The 21,936-nt window shown below is 44.1% G+C and overlaps 1 protein-coding gene across 1 annotated transcript in view; it reads left to right on the top strand.

Annotated features, from left to right (window-relative positions):
• Nucleotides 1–21,936, top strand: part of INSC (INSC spindle orientation adaptor protein) — a 105,952-nt gene that overhangs the window by 56,344 nt on the left and 27,672 nt on the right. Inside the window, 2 exon segments of the mRNA XM_078148869.1 lie at nucleotides 15,725–15,896; nucleotides 19,672–19,850. Coding sequence (XP_078004995.1) covers nucleotides 15,725–15,896; nucleotides 19,672–19,850 — 351 coding nt within the window.

The following is a 21,936-nucleotide window of genomic DNA, read 5'->3' as shown; positions in this document are numbered from 1 at the left end:
GCTTAGGTGTGGACTCGGAGGTCTTGACTCCAGGTCCACTGTGCTCTTTTCACTATTCTAGTCTGGGTTCTGCTCCTCCTCCCATGTTCCTTTGCTGGGTCTTTGTTTCTTCATCTGGAAGATGAAGGGGTTGGACCAGATGGTTCCTAAGGTCTTTTCCGGTGCTCGTCTTTTGTGTTTTTTTGAATGGTAGGCAGGAGAGCCCAAGACACCCCCCTTCCCAAAACCTGGTCACACTAGGGCAGAGCAGAAAAGATGTGGGTGTGGGGGATGATGGGACAGGAGGAATGGATTCCTGCCCTAAGGGGACTGTAGTACTCTGGAGTAGTCCAAAGAGACCAGGAGTCCCTTAGCTTTTACCTCTTACACTCATACCCTACCCCAGTTCCCTTTTCCCCATTTGAGTCAGGCGAGGGACAGACCAGACAGATTGGTGGCCAGATTTGTTAGGCAATCCTGTTTACTGCTCTGGGTGCTTTGGAAAGAACACTGGACTGGGAGTCAGGGAGGCTTGACTATCAGGCTGTCTGGGTGAACCCATTTTCCTTTCAGGGCCTCAGTTTTTGCATCTGTGAAATGAAGGTATCCAATCTATAAGCTCCCTAAGACTCTGTGGGAAGCCAAGGAAGAGATGGGTCTCTAGAACTCAGTCTTATTGGGGTGGTAGTAACCAGGGGCTTGGCTGGGAGCCAGAATCTTAACCCTATGTCATGTCCAAGGTGGGAGACAGGAGGAGGGAGGTAAGCTATCTCAGCCATAATGGCCAGGCTTCTTCCATCTCTATGTTTCTATATGTCTGTGCCTGCAGACTGGATGGGGAGGGGGACAGAGAGCAAGGGGAGAGGACTGCTCCTGACTTCAACTCTTTCCTTTGTTTTTCCATCCAAAAGCTCACTTAGCCAGTGAGCCGTGGAGAGAGTTTAATAAAAATTGATGGAGAAATTCAAAAAAAAGGGCAGAGGGAGGGTTCGAGGGGGGAGGGGGAGAAATGGGATGCTGCAGTAGGGAGGTGGGAGGAATGGAGGGATGGAAGATGCTAGGGACTGGAGGTAGAGGCTGGGGGTTGGAGGACTTGGTTGATTTCCCAGAAGCTTCCCCTTTTCAGATCAGCATCCCCAGGACAGATCTGCCGTGACATGGTGCAGATGTGCACAAGTGTGGAGGAAGAGGAGAACAGGGGAGCCTTGGGGCTGCAGGGTTGGGGGAAGGGGAGGAGGCACAGATTCAGAGATGTGAGAGGCATTTGGAGTTCTTGAGTCACCCAGGGCCCCTGGGCTGGAGGACAAGGTGGGCAGCCAGCTGGGGTATAGTGTTTTCACATCCATTCTTGTATCCCTCACTGAACCCTCTCTGTTACCCCAAGAGGGGGGCTAGGCGTGCAGGAGGCAGAATGGCGGGATGCTTGGAGAGATAAGCCACCTGCCCGACGTATGAAGGGAAAGGAAAGGAAAGTATTATGTTCAGTTATTTCAGCTGTGTCCAGCTCTCCATGACTGCATGTGGGGCTTTCTTAGCAAAGATACTGGAGTGGTTTTGCCGTTTCCTTCTCCAGCTCATTTTACAGATCAGGAAACGGAGGCAAATAGGATTAAAAGTGACTTGCCCACGGTCACACAGCCTGTAAATATCTGAGGACAGATTTGAACTCGGGTCTTTCTGACTCCAGGCCTGGCACTTTATCCACTGGACCACCTAACTTATGCATTTAATATGATGCCATTTGGTCCTTACAAGAACTTTATGAAATAGGTGCTGTTATTACCCCCATTTTACAGTTGAGGAAATTGAGGCAGACAGAAGTTTAAGTAACTTGCCTAGGGTACATAGCTAGTAGATATCTGAGGTCACTCACCCTTTCTGGGATTTTATTCCCTTACTTTAAAAAAAATGGGAGAAGAGGTAGGGGTTAGAAGGGGTGTCTGGGACTGAGAGTACCTTGGCTTTCAGCCCTGGGTTCTTGCCACTGCATAGTGAGGTCAGTTGACAGAAGGCAAGTCCGGAGCCCTTGAAGTCAATTCTTTCCAGCTCTTTAGAAATCTCTGATCTCCAGAGCCTGCTCCCCCATCACAGTCATAATACCCCTTGCTTCTACATTTGTGCTGTTCAGGGAGTCCTCCCAGGGAACCATTGCTCTATTTTCAAGGACCCTGCAGGAGACTCAGGCATTTGGAAAGTGCTTTAGGCAGTAAATGAGTCAGTGGGAGAAAGCCTTTTGTGGGGGGCAGTCGTTGTACCATTACACTTAGCAGCACCCTTAGAGATGCTGGTAAGTCTTGGTATTACAGAATCCTACCGTGTCAGAACTGGAGAGAATCTTAGAGCATAGAATGTCAGACCTGGGAGTGCCTTTAGAACATAGAACACAGAATATCAGAACTTGAGGGGGACCTTAGGATATGGAATGTAGAATGTCAGAACAGAAAAGAACTTCAGAAATAATCTAGTTCTACACCCTTATTTTACAGTTTTAATTGGGATAACAATAGAAAAATCCTTGAGGCTGTGGATTGGGACCTTGTTGTCTGCTGCTTGATTCACTGTGTGACCTTGGGCAAAGTCTTCCCCACTCTGAACTTCAGTTTCCTTCTCTTCAAAATACAGAGAATGCTCCCCACCTTCCCTACCCCAAAGGCTACTGTGAAAATTTCACATCTGCAAAAGCGACATCATCAGTAAAATTAGGAGCTCATTGGTGCCCCCTGGTGGGAGAGTCTCCCATGTTATATCTTGCTTCTTGGCTCTGAGCTGAAGGGAGTTTTACCCTGACAACCATTCCTCCTCCCTTTGGGCCCCAAATAGTGGAGTAGGGGGCCCCTTCTAGCGGAGCAGGGGGCCACAAAATAAAAGACATTTTGAAAAGAAGGGAAAGGGGATCCACACTGCTCCACTATTCCCTGGTGGTGCGGGGTGTGGGGATTTATTGGGAGCTTGAATAAAGTCCCCAGGGCAGGGGCTTGGAGGAAGGCTCTTTTATTTTCCTGGTTCCTCAGTCTTTTTCAGTCCTCCCCACAAAAGCATGAAGGAAGCAGGGTAGTAGCTAGGAGTTTTGGTGTCTGGGCCAAGCAACACACACAAAAAATGCACCCTCAGATTAACCTCAATGCAAATTCAGGTGGGGAGGGAGGAGATGCCATCAATCAGCAAGACTTTATTAAGCACCTACAACATACCACACACACAGCTAGGCACTGTGGATGCAAAGACAAATATGAAACAATTTCTGCCCACAAGTAGCTTGAATTCTATTAGGGGAATCAACAGCAAATAATTGTAATTGGATACTTGAAATGAATGCACGTTCTGTTGCATAATTATGTGTAATATATGGGGAGTAGGCACTGGGACTGTGATTTCACTGATATAGATAATCTCCTGGTGAGGAAACTCCCTGTTCCAATGCAGATATTTTAAGTTACAGATACCTTAAAATAGAATAGTGATCTTATCTGCAACTTACAGTCTTGGACAGGGTTCTTTTCCTGTGGTCCACAGTCCCTCAAAGAGTCCATTGATAGATTTCAGGGAGGTCTGTGAATTTGGATGGGGAAAAATTACAACTTAATTTTAATACGATTGGTTACCTTTGTGACTTTATGTGTCTTATTTATTTAAAAGCATTATTCTGAGAAGGGGTCCATATGTTTTACCAGAACTGCCAAAGAGGTCATGGCACACACCCTTGTCTTAAATTAGTAGTTTTGGGGCAGCTAGCTGGTGCAGTGGATAGAGCACCGGCCGTGGAGTCAGGAGGACTTGAGTTCAAATCTGGCCTCAGACATGTAGCACTTACTAGCTGTGTGACCCTGGGCAAGTCACTTAACCCTAATTGCCTCACCAAGAAAAAAAAAATTAGTAGTTTCAAACTCAAACAGAAATGGATACCTGATGCTGCCTATTGACTTAGAAAATCACAAATTAGCCTTGTCTATGTTGTATTGTATTTTTATTGATTTTGTTAGATATTTCCCAATTACATTTTAGTCTGGTTCTGTGTTTAGGAGTTTTGCTGCCCACTTGGAGGCCAGGGGGCTGAGATTTTGATACCTCTGGTCAGGAACAATGAAAGGTTAAGTGACTTGTCCAGGAGCACACGGGAATTTTGTGTTAAAATCAAGACATGAACCTAAGTCTTTTTGGCTTCAAGGCCAGCCCTGACCACTTGGCCATCCTGCCTCTTTAAATAAACTAGGATATTTTAGTGATGGTGGTTGTGGGATAAGGCTCTACCATTTTGGGGGTGGGGATCAGGAAATGTTTCATAGACTAAGGTGAGCTTTAAAGGAATTGAGGGACTCCAAAAGGCAAACATAGGGAGGAAGTGCATTCCAGGCATGGGGAATTATTTAGCAAAAGCATGGTGACAGGAGATAGGAGTGTATTGGGTGAGGAAAAGCAAGAAAGCCTGACTAGATTGCAGAATGTAGACTGAAGAGCACAGGTGCTGTTAGCACCCCCTAAATTTCGGCATGCTGGGACAAAGCCCCCATCACCCCACCTTGGTTGTGGCTCTGAGCCCTTTGACTGAATGCAGTCCAGCCTATAGACAGAAGTCAAAATGAAGTTTTCTATAGGGTGCCCTGTGTGTGATGCAACAGTGACCTCCAGTGGGACATTTAGTAAACTCCAGGAACAGCCAGCTTTGGTAAACCATTTCAGAGTCCTCTTGTCCCACAAAGGAATAATGAAATGTCAGATGGAAAGAATCTTAGAGAGCAGAGTCTAAGCCCCTCCTCCCCCATTTTACAGAGGGGCAAACTGAGATCAATTAAAGGGGTAATGACTTGTCCGTGATCTCAAAGAGGATACAAACCCAGGTCTCCTGAAGGCTCCTATCAGCACGTTCACTGTCTAGAAAGCAGATCTGATGTGATGCATATTGAGATGCTGGGTGCGTACAGTGGATAGAGAATGTTGGACCTGGTATCAGAAGAACTGGGGTCCAGTTCTGGGTTCGGATTTTAACTAGCTGTGTGAGTGTGGGCAAATTTTACCCCCAGAGAGCTGGTTGTTAAATATTTACCAGCACTTCCCTATCTCAGAGTCATGCATGTGGCTAAGGAGAGAAGATCAGGCAGACTGGAATAAGTAGTTCATTCTGTTAGCTTGAGAGGCCCACTTTTTTCTGGGCAATTAATCGACAAGTAGACATTGTGTGGTACTGGAGAAAGGTGAATTTTGTCCTAATTGTCAAAAGAGGAAAAAGGAGGTGTATGCTTCCAACTGTGGGCTGATGAACTTGTGTTCTATTCTTGGCGAAACTGTGGAACTCATCATTAGAGGGGTGCTCTATGATCACTTAGAAAGTGAAGCAGTGATTACTAGAGAATGTAGGTAGGGGTGGCTTAGACATCTGGAGGTCCCTCCAGTTCTGACTCTTGATGGCCCTGTGAGAAAATGGCATTGTTTTCCTACGATAATCTTGGTCTGGAGAGGACTTGGATCAGGAATGTTCTCCTGTCTGGCTCTAGGCAGTGCTAGACCTGGTCCTGGTTCTGATGTGGTGACTCCAACTCCTGATGTCCTTGTTCCTTCAGGTACCTGGGATGTGAAGGTTGTGCCTGATTCAGTTCTCCACTCCATAGGAGCAGTTTTTCCTCTAATTGTCTCTCAAACACCAAATGGGTCACCAGCTAATTCAGATGACTTTAAACTGTTACCACCAGACGGAAGGAGAATGGGGGAAGCAAAACGTAGATGGGAAGGGAGAACAGTCCCAGCCTTGGCTGAGCTAAAGCTGCGCGCGAGGAGAACAGTTGAAAGAATTAGGATCTAGTCCAACCATTTTGGAGAACAATTTGGAATTATGTCCAAAAGGCTATCAAAATGTGCATACCCTTTGACCAGCAATAGCACTTCTAGGTCTCTATCCCAAAGAGATCATACAAATGGGAAAAGGACCCACATGTAAAAAAATATTCATAGCAGCAATTCTTGTGGTAGCAAAGAATTGGAAATTGAGAGGATGCCCATCCACTGGGGAATGGCTGAACAAGTTGTGTTTCATGAATATAATGAAATACAATTGTGCTATAAGAAATGATGAGCAGGTGGACTTCAGAAACACCTGGAAAGCCTTGTATGGATTGACGCTGAATGAAGTGAGCAGAACCAGGGAAACGTTGTACACAGTAACGGCCACGCTGTGTGATGACTAACGTATATAAGCTTAGCCCTTCTCAGCAATGCAAGGATCTAAGACATCTCCAAAGGTCTCATGATGGGAAATGCTCTTCACATCCAGAGAAATAACAATGGAGTTCGAATGCAGATCGAGGCACACTATTTGCTCTTTTTTTTTCCTTCTGTTTTGTTTTATTTGCTCCTTCTTGTGGTTCCTCCTATTGGTTCTAATCCTTCCTTACAACATGACTAATGTGAAAATTAAAAAAAAAAAGAAGAATTAGGATCTAGGAAGAGCTTGACAGCCCTGAACCGTGAGGCAGATCTAGCAAGTCACTTAACTGCTCTCTGCCTCAGTCTTCTCAATTATAAAATGAAAATAATAATAGGATCTACCTCCCAGGGTTATTGTAAGGGTCAAATGAGATAGTATTTGTAAAAAGTTTTGGACACATAGTAAACATTTAATCAATGTGTATTTCCTCATTCCCTCCCTTAAATGTGCCCAGAACTGGACACAGTCCTTGAGATGGAATCTGACCAGGGCAGAAGAAAATAGGACTATCACTCCTTGACTATGGACACCATGTTTCTAAGGATATAGCCTAAGATTGGGTATTAATTTCTTAAAAATTGGCGTCTAGGATCATGCTGTTGACTCCTATTAAACTTGGGATTTATTAACCACCTATATCCCCCCACCCTCCCCACCAGGTCTCTTTCATATGATCCGATGCCAAGCTGGAACTCTTATGCTTGTGCACTGATTCTGAACCTACAATTCAGGACTTTACATTGACCACACCCCAACTCCTTTCCCCCACTAATGCTCTTCCCCCCCACCCCTGCTCCAGTCAATATCATCTGATTAGTTACCAGATTGTCAAAATAATTTTGGGTCCTGTTCTTTCATCCAGTGGATTAACTGTCCATCCTAACTTTGTATAAGATGCAAATGCAAACTGCTAAGTGTCTCTATCTTAGAATCATAGTTCTAGGGTTGGACAAAACCTTGGAGATTCTATGGTCCAACACCTTCATTTTATAAATGAGGAAACTGAGGTCAAGAGAAGTTAAATGACTTGCCCAGGGTCACACATGGCATAAATATTAGAGATGGGATTTGAAGCCAACTCCTTGGAATTTAGAACAAGTGTTCTCCCACTGCACTATGATAGCAGATAACCTTTCTCCAAGTCTTCCTTCTTTTCTCCTGCTCACAAAAATCTTGATCTAGAAAATAATATTCACAATGACAACAAAAATGTAAACAGGAACAATAACAACAAATTAACATAAATGCTAGATGGTGGAGTGGATAGAGCACTGGCCCTGAAGTCAGAAGGATCTGAATTCAAATCTGGCCTCAGACCAAACACTTGACACTTAATAGCTGTGTGACCCTGGGCAAGTCACTTAACCCCAATTGCCTAAAAAAAAGAGAGACATGAGAAGACATCCCACCTGTATCCCTTGGTAGACAAGGGAGTTCCATAAGCATTGTACATTGCATATACTTTCAGACTATTTCAATGTATTGATCAGATATGTTGATTTTTCCTTTTTCTTTCTCTTTCCTTTTCTCTTCCTTCCTTCTTTGATCCCTCCCTCCCTCCTTCCCTTCCTCCCTTTCTTTCTTTCTTTTTCTTTCTTTCTTTCTTTCTTTCTCTTTCTTTCTTTCTCTTTGTTTCTTTGGTTTTTTTTTCCTTTTAATACTATTTGTTATATAGGATAGTTCTATGGAAAGGGAAGATGAAGGGATATTGGGGAAAACTATGGTGATGTAAAAAATAAAAAACAAAAGACATGAATAACAACTTGTTTTAAAAACTCTTGGCCAAGATAGAGTCTCTGACAGAGCCCTGCAGCACTGTAGACCTCTTTCTGGGATGACCTATTCAATACTTTCAGGATCTGTAATTTCATTTGGATATTCCCTTCATGGATGTAGATTGCAATCCCTCTATACCAGGGGCTCTTAACCTAGGGGCATGAAATTGTTTTTTTAAAAAATACATATTGTGCCAGTTGTATTTCAATATAATCAATGTCCTTTGTATTCCTATGTATTTTATACATTGAAAAACGGTAATCTGAGAAGGGTGCCTCAGATTGCCAAAGGGGTTCATGATTTGTCGTTGTTCAGGTATTTCAGTCCTGTCCAAGTCTTTGTGAGCCCGTTTAGAGTTTTCCTAACAGATATACTGGAGTGAGGAAACTGAGGTGAGCAGGGTTAAGTGACTTGCCCAATGACACAGCTAATAGGTGTCTGAGGCCAGCTTTGGACTCAAGGGTTCATGACACAAAGAGATCGAGTCTTGCTCTATACTTCAGTAGATGATCTTTATAAAAATTATTACAGCTGAAAAACTCATTTGCTTCTCAACCAGGTGAAGTCAACGAGTCAAAGGTAAACAAGACAAAGCATTTATTAAGCACCTACTGTGTGCCAAGCACGGTACTAAAAGCTAGGAATACACAGAAAGGCAAAAACCCCGTCTCTGCTCTCAAGGAGTTCACAGTTTAACCCAGTGATGAACTTCCTTGAATTTAGCTGGGATAGTTTAATTTTCTGGGTTGGCATTGGTCCATCAATTAATGCTCTTTGGATATGGCCATTTGACCGACAGAGAAAACTTAAAGAGGAGGGGAAAGGCAAGCTTATGTTCAGGAGATTTTTATCAAATTCTTACTGGACTCCAGAAAATCCAGGTCTAGGGAATTCTCCCTGACTGTCTGACAGATTTGACATAACGTGTACTTCATACATAAATGACAGAATGTGTTGTTAAGATGTCATGTTAATGTGACATAATGTGAACTCTTGCTTCTTTCTACTGACCCTGTATTTTCAAAATATTTATGAAGGATTCATTTCAGAATCTGTTCAAGAATTTTTCCTATGTTCCCATGTTTAGTGGACAGAATCCTAACTTTCTGGGTATCAGATCTTTCCTTGTTTTTTCTTGCTCATACAGTTCTATCTGCCTCCCCTGCTCCCCACTGCCACCCCATCCCCTGGCCTAGAACCCTTTCCACCCATTGTTCTCTGTCCTATGCTATGGTAAGCATCAATATCCATTTACCTTCACAAGGAGGCTCTTTTCCTCAGTGACAGAACACACGAATAATCTACAAGAGTTTGGAGTGGGTTTTCGTCTCTTCCCAATGCCAAGCTGGTCTCAGTCACCTTACCCGGAGACCTGTGATGCTCAACTCTGTCAGACGATGAGGCATGTGAAAACCCCATTTCTTTAAGTGCTCCTTTCCCTGTGGCATCTAGTCACCAGTGATAATGAGACCACTGCAATTACCCAGCAGTCCTCCCTTCCCTGTGCCCCCAACCCACTCACACAGGCAGGAGTCGCTCAACAGCCACAGAGTGGCCAGACTGGCTTTCATGAAATACAACTGAGTTTTATAAGTAGGACTGTGGGCCCTTTAGATAGTTACAGAAAAGCCAGAGCTTGATGCTTTTTTAATAATCAATGGGAGGCTATTGTTGGTAAATCTGACAAAGGGTTTACCACTTGTCTTTGTCTTCCTCATGTGTGCATGTGGCCTTCTGTGGTCTATGAGAGTGGCCCTCTGTGCCCATAGGGCTTTTTGGCGCCCATTGTCTACATGACCACTTTGCTGTTCAGGAAGGGTAACAACCAAGCTGCTCAGCCCCTGCTCCCCAGCCCTCGCCAAGCAGCCAAAGGCAGGGCAGTGGTCCAGGACCCCTCTCAATGTAAAAGCTAATCTTGTAAGTGCTTTGAGCAGCAATTTCTTTAGGAACATGAAAGGGCTTTTTAGTAGATTATCTTCCTGTCATCTTTAAATTTATTGTTGGGGAAGGGGAGCCTGCTGATAGCACGCTGCTGATGCCTGCCTCTCCAAGATGGGGCCGGAGGCAGGCAAGGGCAGCCAGTGGGGGCTGTTTCTTATGGCACACTGTGTCATCAGGTGCTGTGTGGAACATTCCTTGGCTCACCTAAACCCTTCATACACTCCTCCTTGTCCTCCTCCTCGTCCTCCTCCTCATCCTCCTCCTCCTCCTTCTCCTTCTCCTTCTCCTTCTCCTTCTCCTTCTCCTCCTTCTTCTTCTCCTCCTCCTCCCCCTCCTCTTCCTCCTCCTCCTTCCCCCCACCTCCTCCTTGTCTGTGACTTTGAGCAGTTATTTATCCAATGTGGATGTCTGCATGTTGTCTCTTCCAATAGAATGTGAGCTCCATGAAGGCAGGGACTGTCTTTTGCCTCTTTTTGTATTCCCAGTGTTTAGCACAGTGCCTGGCACATAGTAGGTGTTTAATAAATGTTTTTTGATTGACTGGCTGATTGTCCTCTTTGGGCCTCAGTTTCCTTATCTGCAAAATGAAGAGGGTGGATTAGAACTCCCTGACATTCTTGAGTTCTCCTCTGTAAGCTCCTTCAGAGTAGCGATTGTCTAACTCTTTGCATTTGTCTTGGCATGTTGTAGGGACTTAATAGCTACTTGCTGATTGTTTATCCTCCATCCTTTTTCTTTCTTTTCTTTTGACCTCATTCTACTTTGCTCCCTCTCTCCCAGGCTAGTAAATGGAACTTCTGGGATAGTAGCAGAACATTTAAATACAGTTATCCCTTCCACATCATGACTCTCCCTATCGTGGTTTCGATATATTGCAAGATGGCATAAGAAATTAAATAGAAATTTTTGGGGAATTTTGTGGAAGCTACAGATGACATGTGAAGGCCAGCAAGCAACATAGAGCCTATGACCAAATATTTAAACCAAATTTCACAGTAAGGTTCTGTAAACACCCCATGGAAGGAAAAAAAATTCAGACTTCTTCTCTGGTATGAAGGGAAGGCCAGAAAATTTTACATGATTTTCCAGAATACAAGGTGCCATGCCCTTCATCCTGGCGATGTGGAAGGGATAACTGTAATGATCATCGAGTGAGGTCACAAAGAATTGAGGTTAGAAATGTTTATCAGTGGCTGGCCTTTGTTACCCTGCCCCATAAAAGTTTAGGTTGGTCCAGCTGTCTGGAGTTGGGCCAAATGACGGATGAGGTCCTGAGGAGCTCTCCAGGGACTGGAAAGTGGGTGGATGTTTTGGGCTATGAATGAACAGTGCTGAGTCTGAATCTCTAAAGTTGGCAAGGAACCCTGTGAACCTGTTCTTGGCTGTTACAAAGTGCTCCTATAAATAGTGTGGTAATATATATCTCTCTCATTTTACAAATGAGGGGAATTAGAAGCAGATATATCGTTATGATCTTAACTTTGGTGCATAAAAAAAATCCACTGAATTTTTAGACAAAAGACCGTCCAGTCTTGGGAAGAAATATCTTACATGTCCTGGATTCAAATCTTACCTCAGACATTTACTACCTATGTGACATTGGATAAATAATTTAATTTTTCTGGGTCTCATGTTTCCTCATCTGTAAAATGTAGGAGTTGGACAAGATGGCCTGGGAGTTCTATATCTAGTAGCCTTTGACCCTCTAACTTCCTAATTTTTATTAATTACTGTCACCATCTCCCTAAATCTCCTAGGCTACCAATTTTGGAGTTATCTTTCACTTTTTTCCTTCCTCTTCTTCTTCCTTTTTCCCATCCCTCCTCCCCCCTCATTTGGCCACAGCTAAGTGGTTCACTGAGCCTGGAATCAAGAAGACCTGAGTTCAGATCTAGCCTTAGATGCTTCCTAGCTGTATGACTCTGGGCAAGTCATTTAACCTCTGTCTGCCTCAGTTTCCTCAACTGTAAAATGAGGATCATAATAGCACCTACCTCACAAGGTTATTGTGGGGATCAAATGAGATCCTATTTATAAAAGACTTAGCACAGTGACTGATGCATAGATGCTTAATAAGTGCTTATTTCTTTCCTCCCCACTCCCCTCTCCTCCATTCACTTGGTTACCAAGTCTTGTCAATTCTGTCTTCACCCTGTCTTTTCAATCTTTTACTTCTTCTGTCCTAATCCAGGCTCTCGTTACCTCTTGGGTACTGGACCACTGCACCAGCTGCTAACTCTGCTCCCTGACTCCAGGCTCTCCCTTTTTATTCCTCATGCCACTGCCTATATAATCATTCTAATGCACATGTCTGCCTCTGTCACTCCCTGCCTCAGAATCTCTCCATGTCTCCTATTGTCTGCTAAATGAGGTCCCAAGTCCTTTGCATGACATTCAAGGCCTTCCCCGCAGTTGGGTTCCCACCAACTTTATCATTCCCAATCCCTCTTCACACATCTGCCTCAGTCAGACCAGACAATTCATTGTTCCTTGAATGTTGACTCCCCCTGCTAAAATGTAAGGTTCTTTTGAGTAGGTATTATTTTATTTATTGTAGTTGCATCCTTAGTTCTAAATCTATTATCTCATGAATCTCTGGGCCTCAGTTTCCTCATCTATAAAATGAAAGGTTTGGATTTGAAGACTTCTAGGACCCCTCCCAGCTCTAAATCTATTACTTCATGACTTCTCTGGGCCTCAGTTTCCTCAGGGGGTTGAATGTGATGACCTCTAGGATCTCTCCCAACTCTGGTCCTCCAGCTCCATTATGACCTCTCTGGGCCTCAGTTTCCTTATTTGAGGGGACTGGACTAGGTGACCCTGAGATCCCCTTCTGGCTCTGAGCCTATGACCCTGAGCAGGTGGAACTTGGCGGGAGGTAACAAGGACAGTTCATTTGAAAAGGCTCACAAAGCTCTCAACCAGTTTGCTTCCTGTTGCTGGGCACAGACTGTCTCTTTGTCCATCCATTTGAGACCTGAGCAAATTAGAGGCCTCACATGTGACACTGCCATCAGTTCTGAGAGTGTGCTCACACTGGCAGGGACCTGGCATGGCATTTGCCTCCTTTCTCAAAGAAGCCATCAAGATAATTCATGTCAGACAGAGTCCTTTGGCCTCCCCAGGGTCTGACAGCTTCGCCTGTCTCTCTGATTCCCTCATTATCAAGCACTTCACCAAACAGAATTTATGTCCATCCTGGACCATTAATGGAGGTAACGTGAAATCCGACTCTAATAAATAACCAAGTGGGAGCTTTTAAAGAGCCACTTGAGGATGAGTGGCAGGAAGTGAAGATGGGGAATGGCTAGTGTGGGATGTTGGGGTCAGATGTGGCCCAGCAACCGGCTCCCCATCAGCACCCACCTTGTTCCCACACTGGAATGGGCAGACATAACTCTAATAAAGCAGGAAAAAAAGACCCCATGGAGAAGGGATCGGGGTGCCTGTGAGTAGAGAATTTAAAGCTAGTAGCAAACTTAGAGACCCTCAGATCCCCCCCTCACATTTATATATGAGGAAAGTGAGTTACAGGGAGTTGACTTGCCCAAGGTCACACAGATAGTGTCTCTGAAGTCAATGCTCTTTTCCTTGCATGATACTGAGCTTACAGAATCACACTCATGTGGGCAAGGGATGATCTTGAGGTGGGAATGGGGACCAACCATTCCCAGCCAGGTAAGTTTGGGAAAGATTTCCTTCAACCCCAGGTCTACTGGAGGTAGAAGGCAGCCCCTCTGGCCATGCTTTCCTTTGCCAGGGTTCCTTAGCTAGCCTCTCTCCCCTTTCCTCTATTGCAAATGAGGCTGGGAATAGAGGGAAAAAACCCAGTAATACTTCTTTATGATCATGTAAAATTAGCTCTGAAACTTTTGAATCTTCAGATTTGATTGTGAGCTACTGAAAAAAAGACTTTCTGGCCTTTCTTTATATCCTCAACCTTTAGCATAATTCTTGTCTTATAGCAGGCCCTTAATAAGTGTTTGCTGGGTATTGACTCGCTGACTCATCACAGGTTCATTGGATCGAGATGTGGAAGGGAGCTTTAGGGAACATCGATTCTCCCATTGTCTGCTAAGTGAGAAGTTGGATTCGATATCATCATAGGCTCACAAGGTCATAGAGTCAGAGCAGGAGGTGACTTTAGAGACTGCTGAGGTCAATTCCTTCCTTTTACAGAGGAGGAAACCGTCCCTGGGAGGTCAAGTGATTTGCCCAAAGTCTAAGTGGAAGAGCAGAGATTTAAACCCAGGTCCTTTGATTCCAAATTCATCACCCTTGCTCTCATATCTTCCTGATTCCATAGTGCCCGATGACATCTATGTCCCATGATCTAACACAACCTGCTCATTTTAGAGGAGGAAGTGGACACTCAGAGAAGAGAAGGAGCTTGGTGAAGGTCATGTTGGATTAGGAACACAAAGGCCCTTTTGCAGCTTTGACCTTCTATCTGCCACACAAGGGGTGCCTCTTAGAGGAATCAGAACATTTGATACAGGGATTGGGACACCGCTGACTTCTATAGCATCTCAGGATTTATAGCTAAGGAGGACCTTAAGTGGCATTTACTCTACCCCTCCCCCCAATTTTACAGAGTAGAGGAAATATAGAGGGAAAATGGATTTTCCCAAGGTCATGTCCTGCTTGCAAATGTCAGAGCCAAGATTCGAATCCCAGGTGACATATAGTCAGACCTATGCTTTAGGCACATCGTTTTATTAGCTGTGTGGAAGATTGATTAAGGATTGAAAGGGGGAGAGGCTGAAGGCAAGGATAGTGACTAGGAGGTTATCGCAATAGTGCAGGCGTTGATGAACTAGATTGGAAGTAAGTCGTGTGAAGGTGGAAAAGGGGATAGATGCAGGAAACATCGTGGAGATAGAATTGATAAGACTTGGATATGAGGGGTTGGGGAAAGAGAGAGGAGTTAAGGATAACCCTGAAGTTATAAACCCAGGTAACTGGAAGATGGTGGTATCCTCAACACACACAGAGAAATCTGGAGGCAGCAGAGTTAGTGGGGAAGAGAAGTTAAGTTTTGGATATCTTGATTTTTAGATGCCAAGGGCATATCTAAGTGGAAGTGTCCAACAGGCAGTTAGGGATAAAAATGAAGGTCAGGAGAGAGATTACATATGTTTATGAGTAATCTGCATATAGGTGATAATTGAACACATAGAAGTGGATAAAGTTAATGAGAAAGAGTAGAGATTACAGAGAGAAGAGGGTCTAGGACAAAGCCGTGTGTGTGTGTGTGTGTGTGTGTGAGAGAGAGAGAGAGAGAGAGAGAGAGAGAGAGAGAGAGAGAGAGAGAGAGAGAGAGAGCTAGAGCTAGCAAAGGAATGTGAGAAGGATCAGTCAGATAGGAAGAAAATCAAGAAATTGGAGTATCACAGAATCCAAAGAATGAGAGAATATCCAGGGAGAGGAGATGATCAGTGATGCCAAAAACTTCAGAAAGGTCAAAGAGGATAAGGATTGAACAAAGACCATGGGATTTAGCTATAAAGAGAGATCATGGGTAACCTGGGAGTTAGCAGTTTCAGTTATGTGGTAAGGCTGGAAGCCACATCCCAAGGAACTCTCAGAAAGGTAGGGTGACTGTGCAAGGTGACTTAATAAGTGTCAGATTCAGGACTGGAACTGAGGTCTTCTGACTCAAAACCCAGTGCTGTGTTTGGGGCTGGCCTGATGTCTCTGTCCAAGGTATACATTCTCTCTTGTCAAGTTGCTTCTGCTGGGGGGTAGGGGTGGGGGGAGGAAGGTAAGGAAAGTGCCGTATTCTAAGGCCCAGTTTCACAGTGGAGCTTCTACACATTCTGTCACCTCCAGGTAGATGGAATTCTGTGTTTGGCTGACATCCTGACTGACAGTAGCCACTCAGAAGCCACTCGAGCAGAGGCTGCTGCTGTGGTCGCCCAGATCACCTCTCCACATCTGCCTGTGACCCAGCATCTCAGCAGCTTCCTGGAGAGCATGGAAGAGATTGTGACAGCCCTCATCAGTGAGTGACCATGGTTTGATGTCAAGGAAAATCAGCAGGAATGGGGACCAGAGAAGCTTCAGGACTGGTCTTATGGAGAGACTGTGTAGGAGGCCAACCATGTGGTATTATTTAAGAGGCACTAGGAAGGCCCTGGTGATTCCAAACATCTTTCAGCCTGTCATTCCACTGTTAGATAGTTGTCCCTTTTGGTTGCAAAGTCTATTTATTGTCAAGATTCCAACTTCATAATAATAGAATATAGGCTGTCAGAGTCAGAAGGGATTTTGAACTGTCTCATTCAAACTGAGCACTGAGGAGAGCTGGAACTTGACCAAGGTCACACATGAAGTTAGTGGTAAAGCCAGGACTAAAGCATGCATCTCGACTTCACTAGAGAGGACTCCTAGGTCCTAGAGGTAGAAGAACCTTGGAGATGTCTACTATAAACCCTCATTTTACACTTGAGGAAACCAAGACTCTGAGAGAGGAAACATCTTAGGAATAATCATAGGACCAAAGGTTTGGGACCAGAAGGGACCTTAGAGGCCATCTAGCCTAAACCTGTCATTTTGTATATAAGGAAACTGAGGCCTAGAAAGATTAGGTCAGTCTAGGAATGAATGGATGGTTGGATGGATGGATGAATAAAGCATTTAGTAGATACTATATACAAAGTACTGTGCTAAGCTCCAGGGGTACAAATAGAAAAGGAAGATAGGCCTTTCCCTCAAGGAGCTTACCTTCTAAAGAGGGAGTCAACACATATGGAAAGTTTCCCCTTCAATTCAGATGGAAAAGTCCTATGGTCCTTAGGATTCATCGACAAAGCAGATGGCAATGCCTCAGGTAAGCCCAATAAGTGGTGGATCCAGGATTCAAACGCCATGCCCTCTCATTCCAAATCCAGAACCCTTTCCTCTGTCCCAGGAAACCTGTCTTATATAAGGTTAGACTTTAAATCCATGCTCTCTATCTCCTAATTCTGGGCAATCTCTACTTTGTCTGGCCACCTGTCCCCAGCTCTCTTCCCTCCTAGCCTCCCAAAAAGTGATGTATGAGGTGTATGTATGCATACATGTCCATGAAGAGGTAATAGGTAGAGAGCAGGCCTGGAAGCTAGAGAGACCTCAGTTCAGATTCTGCTTAGGACATATCCTGGCTGTGTGACTCTACGTAAATCTCTTGACCTCTCTGGGGTCTCACCACCTCTCTAAGACCATAAATTGCCAGGTGAAAATGGTGCCAACCCACTTTTCCTCATCTGAGAATTCCCAATGCCAATAAAACCATAAGTCCAGTTTGTATCTCAATAAGTGTATATAATATATAATATAATATAAATATACATACATATGGGCATATATAATTTTTATATGTATATATCATAATTTTAGAGAATTTTGAAATATCCCTTCAGAAATTGGAAGTCACTGAACTTGGACTTGGAATTTGATGGACTTGAGGAAACTGGGAAGGATTAAGACTAGTCTGAGTGATTCCTTTCAGTAAGGCTATGGTTCTTACAGACCAGGCCTGGGTGGGAAGTCTTCCTAGTTTGTTCAAGGTTGAAAAAATGACAAGACATAGGTCTATTTGTCTACCCATTTCTCTGTTGCCCTTTCTCTGCATCTCCCTCCCCTGGTCCCCAGGGTCTGGCTAGCCCCAACTTCTTGACAGAAACTCCCCTGGGAGAGCAGCATTACGCATTCTACCCTAGTAGACAGGCTATTTCTTGGGGGAGCTGGGCACCAGGGAGATGGAGAAGAAGTAAAAGTGAGGAGAAGTTGAGTGTACAATTCCTTCCTTTTCCTTTCCTTTCTTTCTTTCTTTCTTTCTTTCTTTCTTTCTTTCTTTCTTTCTTTCTTTCTTTCTTTCTTTCTTTCTTTCTTTCTTCTTTCTTCTTCTTCCTTCCTTCCTTCCTTCCTTCCTTCCTTCCTTCCTTCCTTCCTTCCTTTCTTCCTTCCTTCCTTCTTTCTTTCTTTCTTTCTTCTTTCTTTCTTTTCTTTCTTTCTTTCTTTCTTTCTTTCTTTCTTTCTTTCTTTCTTCTTTCTTTCTTCTTTCTTCTTCTTTCTTTCTTCCTTCCTTCTTCTTCCTTCCTTCCTTCCTCCTTCCTTCTCTTCCTTCCTTCCTTTCTTTCTTTCTTCTTCCTTCCTTCCTTCCTTCCTTCCTTCCTTCCTTCCTTCCTTTCCTTCCTTCCTTCCTTCCTTCCTTCCTTCCTTCCTTCTTTCTTTCTTTCTTTCTTTCTTTCTTTCTTTCTTTCTTTCTTTCTTTCTTTCTTTCTTTCTTTCTCTCCTTCCTTTCTTTCCGTTTTTCTGTTCTCTCTTTCTTTAGTTCTTTCCATTCTTTCTTCCTCTCTTTCCATGCTTCTTGTGTAATTTTTATAAGTGAGTCATCAGATTACTCTATTTAATCTTCTTAACACACAGTGAAATTAAATGGCTGGATGACTCAGACCGTAGTTAAAATAAACGAGGGCCAAAATTAAAAGACACTTAGATGGTTGTGCTAATAACTGCTGTGTTGGCAGCAGCCAGGTTGTCAAGGGAGTGGGGATGGGTTTGCCGCCTATGAAGAAGTTGTTGTCATAGAGCATGGGGGTGGATGCATAGCTTTCGTCCTCCATGCCAAATGAAGGTGGCTAAGCCCTTGATTTCTCTGGGCAGTGGAGCGGCCTGGTCACTAAGGGAAAGTTTGCCCAGCTCTGAACTCCTGCATCAGGATAACTCAGAGAATGTCAGGGCTGGAAGAACCCTTAGAAACCATCTCGATCAAGTCCTTCCTTTACAAATGGGGAAACTGAATCACACAGAGGGTGGAGGGAAATCTGCTCAAGGTCACTGAGGTATTTGATGGCAGATCTAACACCAGATTCAGGTCTTGGAGTATCTAGGTGGTGTGGTGGATAAAGTACCAGCCCTGAAGTCAGGAGGACCTGAGTTCAAATCCAACCTCAGATACTTACTAGCTGTGTGACCCCGGGCAAGTCACTTAACCTCAATTACCTCTAAAAGTGCACAAACACAGAAAGAATTCAGATCTTTTTCCTTTGTGCCACAATGCCCAGAATATTCCCACCATCATGGTGAGCCTGGGTGTAGTGGAGCAAGGAAGAGAGTGAGGACTAACCCTTAGAACAAAAGTTAAGAACCATGGAGGAGAAGAGGCCCCAAGGCTCTAACCATGTTGGGGAATTTAGGGACATCGAGGCACAGATGGTGGTAGTTTCTTCCCTGTTCAGTTGCTTCTATTTTAACATGTTCACTTATTACTCTTGTGACCCCATTGGTATATACTATTCCAGGTGAGCTAAATCCAAGGAGTCCTTAGAAATGCTGTGGTTAAGTTGGAGCCATGTCAGAAGCCAATAGTCAAAAGGCGATCTGGAAGCAGAGGATACATAGACCTTGGAGATGGATGCAAGGCAGAGGGTCGAATATATGGCAAACAGAATAGCAGATATGAGATACTAGCAACAAGGAGACCTGGAAAGAAAGGTCACTCCTGCCTGAGCCAGGAAACCTCATATATGCTGTGGCACGAGCCAATCTGGCCACCCAGTGCCTGCAGGTGACTGCAGGTGATTTGTGTCTAGATGGAGGGAGGTATACCATGGAGAATGGCAGATAGGGTCCTTCAAGTCCCAGACATGAGACTTTCTGGCTGTGTGCTGGTTCTGTTTGAGTTGTAGGCTCCTGTAAGTACTTCCTCCCACAACACTAGAGGGACTTCTTTGGAATCAGCCTGGAGGGGGTGATGTCTCCCTCTCTAATCCAGGCTCTATCCCTCCCCCCAGAATTGTGCCAAGAGGCCTCGTCTGGTGAAGTCTTCCTATTGGCTTCTGCAGCCCTTGCCAACATCACTTTCTTTGACACTATGGCCTGTGAGATGCTTCTGCAGCTGAATGCCATGCGCATACTCCTAGAAGCCTGTGCTGATAAGCAGAGAGTGGACACACCCTACACCCGAGACCAGGTGAGCATGTCTACAGAGAGAAGGGACGCAGAGGGAGTCTCCTTGGTTATTGAAGAAGTGGGAGAAGAAGCTGGCAATAATCATGATGGGTCAAGAAGGCCTTCCTGAGTATGGTTAGGGGCTGGAGCTTGAGCTCCATATCCTGTCCCATAACTCTGGTGATTACCTGGTGATCTTATCAATTCAGCAACAATGTACAGCGAGCATATTAAGAGTTTATGACACTAGAAACATTGGGTCATTCTCTAGGATGGGAAAAGAGGCATATCCAAAGAGTAAGAAAGCATAGTCCTTTCAAGAGGTTTAAAGTCTAGTTGGGAGATTATATCTATTATCTATCTATCTATCTATCTATCTATCTATCTATCTATCTATCTATCATCTATCTATCATCTATCTATCTATCCATCTATCTATCTGTCTATCTCTACTTATCTACTGTTTGTCTGTCTACCTATCTCTATTTATCTACTGTCTTCTGTCTATCTATCCATCTGTCTATATCTGTCTATCTATCTCTGTCTGTCTGTCTATCTCTATCTACTGTCTATCTATCCATCCATCCATCCATCTATCTATCTATCTATCTATCTATCTATCTATCTATCTATCTATCTATCTGCTTATTCTTGACTGCCTATCAGGTCTAGTCCTCATGGTCCCCAGCAGTATAACTGAGTAGATTCCCCTACATCCTTCAGTGTTACCTTATTTCTGCAGGTTCTCTTCCTCTACCCTCCTACCACGCAGTGCCCATGGCCTTCATACTCTCCCCAGACTGCTACAAAGTTTTGCCCTGGTAAGGACAGAGACCCATGCTCTCAGGTCCATTCTTCCATTTGGATTTGCCCATCCTGTGCCCTATCTCTTGGGGCTCAGCTCCCCAATTGGTTTTCTGATGACTGTGCTGAACTCCACCAGTTACCCAATTACCATAAAGCAGGAATGTATTGGATGACAGAATTGGGAATTAGAATGATGGGCCAAATCTCATGAAATGAAATTTGACAGGAGGCAAATGTAATGTCCTATACTTGGGTTTAAGATGTCAACTGCACAAGTTCAGGATGGAAAAAGGGTCAACAATAATAATAAACATTTATTGGGCACCTAGCACTGTGCTAAGCACTGGAGATACAAAGAAAAGTAAAAGACAATCGCTTCTCAAGGAGACAATGTGCAAACAACTATGTACAAATAAGATGCATATTTATATTTATAGGTATGTATGTATACATGTATATAACATATAAATAAGTATATGTATATACATACATATAACACACATAGATATATACATATACTCATACATACATATATATGTGTGCATGTGTGTGTATATATCTCTATGTATCTATGCATACGAAGCTTAGCAGAGGGAAGGTTAGTACATTAAGGGGAAACAGCAAAAGCTTTTTGCAGAAGGTGGGAGATAAGAGTTCCCATGAAAAAGACCTAGTTCTTTCAGTGGACTTTAAGATCAATAGGGATGAGCCATGTGACACAGTATTGGAAAAAAAGGTGACATGATCTTAGGCTTCACTAAGGAAAGTATAGTGTCCAGCCTGAAGGATGTGATGGTCCTGCTCTCCTCTGCCTTAGTCTGACCATACCTGGAGTCTTGTGTTCAACTGTGGGCATCTCGCTTTAGGAAGAACTCCCCGACAAGCTGGTATGTGTCCAGAGGAGAAAGACCCGAGGTAGCAGGAATGTGAGGACGCTTGGCCTGGAGAAGGGAAGGCTGGGGGGTCGGGAGGAAGTCCACTACCTCTGCCTTGCCTTCAGAAATTTGCAGGACTGTCATGTGGAAGGAGAAGTGAGCTTACCCTACTTGATCCCATGAGTCAAACTGTGATCAGTGAGTTGGAAGTTGCTGCTAGGCAAATTTCAGCTTGAGACGAGAAAAAACCTTCCTAACCATGAGATCATTGGTGGGAGGCTCTGGTAGCAGAACTTCAAATCCCCTTGGGCAGGTCTGGGGCTTAAGGGAGAGGAGACAAAGGGTAGGCAGGGATCCTCACTGAAGGGGCAGCTAGTTCTTTTGTCTGTGTTTGGGGCCAGCGAGGAAGGGACTGGGTTAAGGAGA

This window comes from Phascolarctos cinereus, unplaced genomic scaffold, assembly GCF_003287225.1.
Source record: "Phascolarctos cinereus isolate Bilbo 61053 unplaced genomic scaffold, phaCin_HiC Scaffold_9;HRSCAF=440, whole genome shotgun sequence".
Classification (NCBI taxonomy): Eukaryota; Metazoa; Chordata; class Mammalia; order Diprotodontia; family Phascolarctidae; genus Phascolarctos; species Phascolarctos cinereus.
Note: the sequence above shows the minus strand (reverse complement) of the source record. Positions and strands in the feature narration are given on the sequence as shown.